The following is an 8385-nucleotide window of genomic DNA, read 5'->3' on the forward strand; positions in this document are numbered from 1 at the left end:
TGCGATATATTTTCTTTGTATTGTGTTTACCACTCTTGCCAATTTCATTAATCAGTATTATGCCAATGTCAACGAGAATTGACATAACCCGGCAATCTGTCGCCAGTTAACCATCAACTAGAGATAAAAAAAGATTTTGTATTCAGTACTCAAATTGAATTTCAGCAGACTACAGGTTATGAGATAGGTCTTATGAAAATATTAAATTCAGTCTCTATTTTTGTCTCATCATTTGCCCTTGGTAAGAATGAAGATATCAAGACATGCGTATATACTTGGTTTGACAATGGCACAAGAAGTCAATTGCTAGTTAGCTAGCCAACTGTTGCCATCCATGAAATAGGAATACAAAACTCCAGAGGTCAGTTTTATTCAGAAAATAAATACAAATAATGCATACATTTATTTGTCCCTTATAGCAAAATTTTCAAAATAAATGATCAACAAAAAAGCCAACTCATATGAACAGTAGAGTTTCACTTTTAATTTAGTTTCTAAAGTGGTAAAGTATTTTCAAAAACCGCTGGCTCTAAGAGAAATGAACTTTTTGGGGCCACGATATAAGTAATTTGACTGTTAAAATCAAAGCAAACAGATGAGGGCGCCAGAGGACAGATATTTCGAGCAAGTGCATTTAATCCAGAGTCCATTCATCTTTGTTTATCTAACAACTCCACTCAAAGATTACTGCAAAGCTTCACAATTAATTCGTCGTAACATTCATTCATTTTGATTGGCGGACTGCAGATAATATTATCAAACAAGGTTCAAAATAAAGCATGAATAACAACAGAGCATCAATCTCTCAAAAATGCTTGTTTGCAGGAATGTTGTACTGTACTTCGTACCATCAATACGAGCTTTTTTTTGTTTTTAAGGTAACGGTCCGAACATACGAGCTGCTTCGAGAATGTGAAATGTTATTATGTTTGCTACCCATAAGACATATTTGCTAACTTGTGGTCATACCATTTCCGCCATTGGAAAAATGTTTATCGCCTACTCCGGCAATTCAAACGCGCTATTTATAATCTCTTTCAACTTGTATTAATTTTTTTTTATTAGAAAACAATAACATAAAAATGGTGTCTCCAGCACTTTACAGAAGCCGCTGTTGTTGCACGAGACCCTTGGGAAGAAAACAGAATTTTCACCATGCAACTTTCAATATCATCTTTTAATGCATTTTTTTAACCATAATTAGCATTAGTCGCTTATGCCTCCCCATAAATCGTAGCAATATTATTGCCATTTTCCATTGCCATTGTTTTCGACATTTATTGTCCGGTGATGTTTTGCCTAAATGCAGAAATTAGCGTAAATGCTGACTACAAGGGGTATGAATATGAAAATTTATTGCAGGTTATAAATTAGGAGAAAATACTGGGAATATATATGGAGATATATATGACAGGGCGTTGCTGTTTTCATTCTATGGCATAGGGGACACAGTACTAATTAACACATTTAGCAGCAATGATATAGGTTTCGTTTATGCATTATTTAATATTAATTATGCATCTCGGACGCTTTTGCTACATTGTCATTTCCCATAAGAGGATCTTGATAGAAACTGTTCTCTGATAGTCACACCGAAGATCAGTTATGCTTTAAATTAATATTTCACGCGTGTACTTCGCAACTTAGGTCATGGCTTTCGCTTTTCGTCGGTAAACATTGATTTCGGAAACCAAAGTAACTACGGCGATGATGACAACAACCACAAATTCATCATCATTATCATCATCGCTATCAGCGTCATCATTACTACCACTATTAACACCGAGAGTAGCTGGTCCACACAGATTCTCCATCTTCCAAATCCTCTCTGGAATATTAAACTTCCAGCCGCAAATGTTGCTTAGCCTTCCCTTATACCTGCCCATAAATTGGTAATAGCTACAGGTAATGAATTAACCTTCAGTACTCTCTTGTTTTGAGCTAGACCTTTGTCGTGCGGAGTTCAAATTGAGGCTAAAATAAACCTTACCAAATTAATTTGAAGAATATACGCCAATGGTTTAGTTTCGAAGGAAAACAGAATAGAGAAAAAGGGTTTTCTAAATAACTTTTGAAGGCAGCATCCTTCGTTAATACCCCGCACAGCATAAACACAAATAGGATATTTTACGTGAAATTAAAACGATCATGTAAATGCGTAACGGACTTGGGCAGAGTTGGAGAAAGAGGTAGATGCGCACTCACACAATTGAACAGCCTCAAAACCATACGAAGTTATTATCTACAACCAAACACGATCCTGTAAACGACATCACTCAATTGGTGAAAAAGTTTCAAAAATTTTAAAAGCAAATGAAACTTTATTCAAATATGCAACATATATCAGCGAAGAGGGCATTGTCCTTGATTATATTTCTTACCATGTACCAGTCAAAAATACATTTCAGGGTTTAAACGTCTGAAATATTCAGTATAACAAACGAATGCAGCCTATACTAAAGAAACTTCATACATGTTATCCGAATATGTGCAGATTAAACAAACGTGAAAGATAGAGAAAAGCAGCAATTAAAACTGGACACGCTAGTTATCTGCATTGGTGTATGTAAATAGAGATAAAATAAGCAATACAAGAAGAGAGGCTGAGGGAGAAAGACAGCAGACGGAGAACACAAATAAGGAAAGGGAAAGTCGGAATAATAAAGTGTGATTGCAAGAAATCCGACTTCACATTGTCAACAAAACACATGATGGCGTTTCCAACCCAACTGGCTAAATACAGCAAATATAATCATCTGAACTGAAGGAACAAAACGTTAAACTTGGTGCTTCTATTTACCTACAATGCTCGCCCACGTTCAACCAAAAGTGTGATGAGAAAGATGCTATTATCAGAACCCGATAAGAACAGCAAAGCAAAATCAGAAGATAATGATCTGGCTAAATGTACAGGGAAATGCTGTAATGTTCATTTTATTAATCAGACTGTCAATTTCACCCCAGAGGCCAAAACCCAGAGCATCCGGGCATACGATCATCGGTTGAGGACAGGGGCTGTCCTCAGATTCTTCTCTACCTGGATGTATTCGCCTGTCGCTAGGCCGCCTTCATCATCCACTGACAGACGCTTGTATTTATTTGCTTATAAACCTGTTACAATAAATGATTATTCGAACAGCGTCATTCGTACCTTAATGACGAGCACTGTTTGATGAATGACACATCGGCAGAAAGGAAGCACGGGTCATTTTGACCAGTCGTTCCCTCGCATTGACATAACACTTTTTCTTTGCACCAAAAAGATACATTTCGAGCCCACTTGCGGGGCTGGATGTGAATTGGCCACAGCTGCAAGATCATCATTAGTGTAGTATCAGACTGCAACCTGCTCTCTGCTTCGGGATGGAAAGGATAAGAAAAGAAATAATTCTGATGGAACGGGGGCTGCATAGTCCTGCTGGCAAAAAGGTTTCGAATTTGTCAGACTCAGCTGGAAATGCGGTGGAGGAGGCCCTTGAAAATTCTCATCACAGTGGTCGGCTCAGCCCCAGACCAACTTCCGCCTCCCTCCACAACACTGTTGGGGACACCCCAACAAACGGCAAATTTGAGATAGACAATTTATTCCATCATCAACATTCGAGCGACAGCACGTCCTCGTCTGAAATTTCCTCTTCGGAAACCAGGAAAAAATTCTCCCTTTACTCAGAACTTGCTAGTCGGGAGAAAGAAGCAGATATGAACAGTGATGTTGATGTGGGTTGTTCGACACTCCGCTCTCCAGCCGGCGTCAGTACAACGCAGCTGAAAGAAAATGGAAACAAAGGTAAACATTTATTTGTTAAACGTTTCTTGGAAATTAAGCTGCTTACACCTGCAAAAAGTCTAATGAATGTATAGGGTGGGGGGGAGGGAAACGTCATTTTGAAGAAGGTTCTGTTGTGGTTCATCAAAGATTGGGAATGTATTTCCATTGATGGTCCTGACAATGCAGAAAACAAAGCTGATACACTGAGTGTAAATAAAGTGTAATAAAAAAGAGTGCAGTTTTCAGAATAATCCTCTTTATTACTGGTAAGTATTTTATTTTCCAATAAAGTACCACAAGCCGGTAAAACGTACATTTGCCTTTGAAAGTTATATTGCCAGACACATTAGGATTGAAACAATAACAGCGATATTAACATTGAAGGCGTTGACATTGGTAAGAAAAGTATTTTACTTAATAAATAATTGTGCAAAAAAAATCACATCTTCAAATTGCGAGAAACCTTTATTTTTACGCCAACAATATTTCCTTTAAGGAACGCATCAGTAGAAGTATTATTTTCTTGACAATATACTGAGAGCATTCGTTTGTATCATTATCGAAATTGTACGGCATGAAATTAAAGGCTTAAATATTAACTATATAATAAATAAAATTGCATTTGTCTTTGTTTTATGTTGAAACCGACATAATTTCAGAGGGTTTTCAAACGGAGCATTTATCTTGTCCTTAACAAAAGATTTTGGTACAAAAATAAACTTCCCAGTTCAGTGCTGCGTTTTGCCTGTGGTTCAAAATATTGATAAGTAAAGTATTTAAGAATGCCAATGGCTCTGTAGATAAAGCAAAATGAGTAAGAAGTGCCTGGAGGTTATTCATTTCGTTTGAATTCAGATGCCTAATGGATGAATAGCTCAGAACCTTTATCTATACATAATTACCGAAACTTACCACAAATTAACTACATATATTTGGTTATGCAGAGACTCATAGAACTTTATTGACTCTAATAACAGTCCCCATTTGTAATAATGACAGCCAGCATTAATTATGTGGCATCAAAGTTCCGTTATTAATTTGCACTCATGGTTTACCGATCTTAAACGTATTTGTTTCTTTTCTTCCCAGTGTATTCTGACAATGGCAATTCAACTAATACTTCGTCGAATGGGTCCAATATTACGAATCTGAACGGCAACTCCAGTTCAATAGGCAACTCGGGTTCTGGTCCTGACCAGGTGAGACGGTATCGAACAGCGTTCACCCGAGAACAAATCGGTAGGCTAGAGAAGGAGTTTTACAGAGAAAACTATGTATCCAGACCCAGGCGATGTGAACTGGCGGCCGCTTTAAACCTACCCGAAACTACTATCAAGGTGCATACTGTTTAACTCGTGTCTTATATCCACTTTTGTACAAATATATTGTGCTTTTTGATTTAATGTACGTGTATTAAAGTATTACAATGATAAAATGTAATGTTTCGGATCCATTATTATTTCGATTAATTGGTGTAAACGTCAATTATTGATGCAGACTGGACAACCTTTTGAAGAGGTGTAGATATACGCTTAGCATTTCATAAATGATAAGGTATTGTTTTAATTCCACTAACAACACTACTTGCAAAGCATTTATTTCTAATTGAGGTGTGCAGTTTGCTGGAGTGAATAGAAACAAATGGGCTGCAATGTGTTGACGCTGTGCATTTTCTTTCTTGCTCCAGGTTTGGTTTCAGAACCGGCGGATGAAAGATAAAAGGCAGCGACTAGCCATGTCATGGCCCCACCCGGCTGACCCAAGTTTTTACACCTACATGATGACCCACGCTGCGGCCACTGGAAGCTTGCCTTACCCTTTCCACTCACACGTTCCCCTGCACTACTACCCCCACGTTGGCGTCACAGCTGCTGCAGCAGCCGCTGCCGCCACAGGTGCCACGCCCTTCCCCACCTCCATCCGCCCGCTCGACACCTTCCGCGCCCTCTCCCACCCTTACTCGCGGCCCGAGCTGCTCTGTAGCTTCCGCCACCCGGGCCTCTACCAGTCCCCCCACGGGCTCAACAGCAGCGCGGCCACGGCGGCGGCTGCGGCCGCGGCAGCTGCGGCCGCCTCGACGCCAGCCGGCGCCGCTCCCTGCTCCTGCCTCAGTTGCCACAGCAACCAGAGCGGCGCGCTGGGGCCCAGGAGCGCGAGCTCCGACTTCACGTGCACCGCGACTGCGCAGAGGTCTGAGAGCAGCTTTCTTCCGTACTCGGCCGCAGTGCTCAGCAAATCAGCGGCGGTGTCACCGCCTGACCAGCGGGAGGAGTCCTCCCTTACCAGATAACTCACCCCGGCGGTGGTCCTCAGCAAGGCCAATAAAGACCCAAGTGGCAAATTGCTAAACTCATTGTTTTTTTTAAACCATCGCCCCTCTTAGTAATTGCAGCTTTGGTGCAAACATGGACAATTTTCCATAAACGACCGTGTTAAAGAGATATACTATCCTTTTAGTATGGACTACATAGCCATGTTTCATTGATAATCATTCTTTCCAGAATTCATTTAACCCAGTTCTGACCATTTCAGAAGCCCCCCTAAGGATTCTTGAAAAGTTCTTTTATTGTCCTCTTAATTGTACTAGACTGTACAGAAAAACTGTGAACTTTTAAGCTTTATCGTCTTTTCAGCTGATATTATAAGGGGACATTAGCATTTGATAAGACAGTTGGGACTAAATTCAATAAATGTATAACTGTTTTGAAACAGTTTACACCAAGAACAATGTCCAGCTACAACGGGATAATGTCTCTTTAAATAAAACTTACAAATGAAGGTCACTTTGGGAAGCACGCAATTCCATTTATTCTGTACGCCTTCTTTATAAGAAGACCCTTTTCTGTGAAATTGGGTACGTGCATGCCTACTGTTTTGGCCCAGGAGTGCCACCACCGGGTATCTGACAATTGTTCGCTGCCAGAAACGACTCCTCGAGGACTTTGGTAAAGTTCGAGGAAGACACATCAGACACCGCCAATGTTATTGCCATGTCAATTCCGATGCTAATAATGTGCAGATTATGACGAAAATTGCCAATCATGTACCTTGATGGACCTCCTTTGAATGTAGAATTGGAAAAAAGTTCCCTGCACTGAGACCTGCTGTCAAATACTAACAACCCGCTAAGGGAAGTCATTAGAAGAGATAGATAAGAGACTTGATACATAAAACATTGTTCATGGTGCATAGAATGTACAGGATTTAATGTGGTATTCGTTATCTGAAGTGATTTTGCAAAAACGCTACGTCCTCATTGTCCCACTGCCAATTTTAATTTTGGAAACTTATATTGCAGACATTCTGTGTCCACTTTCCCTTGAAACCAGTATGGTACTGATGTGAACAGCCTCATTAAATCAACCTAGAAATTTCCATAATACGCCCCATAGAGCCACTTCACTCTTCACTTAATGGGATTCTTCAGGAAAAAATGTAACTCACAATTTTTTTTCACTGCGCATTCTTCCCACAGGGTCCTTTGTCAATCTCTTGTAAATTAACTCATTAAATTATGTAATATTTCAGTTCCCCCATTCAATGATTATTGTACAATACTCATTCAGGGGAAGTTACACTCTAGTCTCCAAAACGGGTTAAAGCGGATAACATAAGTGCATGCAAGATGTAGTTGGCAGGCGTGTTCGATCTCGGTGGCTGTTTACATTGTACTGCGTTAAATGTTAAGTCAGAACCTGATTGCACTGTTGGATGAAAGACGGTCAAATTGACGGTTTTACAGTTGAAATGCAAAAAAGAAATGAAATGAAAGCAAAATAGAGTTGATTGTGAACTTAACAGAGACGTAACAAAACCCTATATTATTAATTCAGAAAATCATTGTTCTGTTTTCCTTTTATTGCAATGCATAACTGCGAACTAAAATGCCAAAATCACATCAGCATTGCAGACTACCACACTTATTCTTGTGACTGTTAGATTTTTTGGCGATTTGCTGAAACCTTGTATTATTGCTTATTGAAATAAAACGCGCTGAACCGCCAGTTAAGAGAACCCGTTTCAAAAGGAAAAGATAGACAAAAATCTCTCGATCTTTATAAAAATGAGATATCAGACTACTGATACGGATGTAGGTTTTTCAAAAATGGAACTAAATGTTTTACTGTAGGCCTTTAGGCCTGATGGTGTAATGTCAAAATGTAATATAGTATTTGTGCTTGAAAATATTGCTGGACGTACCCACTCATTGTAAAATATTTTAACTTATACAAACGTGCAATAATTAAAAGCTTTGTATATTCTGTTATTTATGGTGTTGTTCATGGAAAATAAATGTTATTGAAATGAATCGTTCTTTGTATTTTTAATGCATGGGAATAAAACACCGGATAAATGGTTGGGTTCTTCAGTGTTAAGAACCGCCGGTCTTGCTGTGTACCAGATATTCAACAAATGTGTGACAACAATCTAAACGAATACCTAATATATTTTAACGTTAGTTATCACTTTCGTTAGTTTTGCAATCCTGTTAATTCTCAGCGGCTGAAAATGTTTCCAAAGCGATAAAATACCTTCCCGTTCGCTTTATTATACATTTTGAAATGTTATAACACATTTATAAAATTCATTTCAAAGCAATGGCCTATTTGACATAC

At 39.0% G+C, this 8385-nt stretch overlaps 1 protein-coding gene across 1 annotated transcript; it reads left to right on the plus strand.

Annotated features, from left to right (window-relative positions):
• Window positions 1-3363: 3363 nt before the first annotated feature.
• evx2 (even-skipped homeobox 2) lies at window positions 3364-6059 on the plus strand. Its single transcript, XM_078551367.1, has 3 exons — window positions 3364-3787; window positions 4859-5106; window positions 5457-6059. Exons 1-3 carry the CDS (start codon window positions 3364-3366, stop codon window positions 6057-6059), a joined length of 1275 nt encoding a protein of 424 aa, XP_078407493.1.
• The last annotated feature ends 2326 nt before the right edge of the window (window positions 6060-8385 follow it).

This window comes from Cetorhinus maximus, chromosome 11, assembly GCF_964194155.1.
Source record: "Cetorhinus maximus chromosome 11, sCetMax3.hap1.1, whole genome shotgun sequence".
NCBI lineage: Eukaryota > Metazoa > Chordata > Chondrichthyes > Lamniformes > Cetorhinidae > Cetorhinus > Cetorhinus maximus.

Bases quoted from the DNA above. Each gene is read 5' to 3' on its own strand.
- evx2 (XM_078551367.1), top strand. From the start codon at position 3,364: ATGGAAAGGATAAGAAAAGAAATAATTCTGATGGAACGGGGGCTGCAT. The intron at 3,788-4,858 runs GTAAACATTTAT...TTTTCTTCCCAG, and splicing joins GAAAGAAAATGGAAACAAAG to TGTATTCTGACAATGGCAAT. The intron at 5,107-5,456 runs GTGCATACTGTT...TTCTTGCTCCAG, and splicing joins TACCCGAAACTACTATCAAG to GTTTGGTTTCAGAACCGGCG.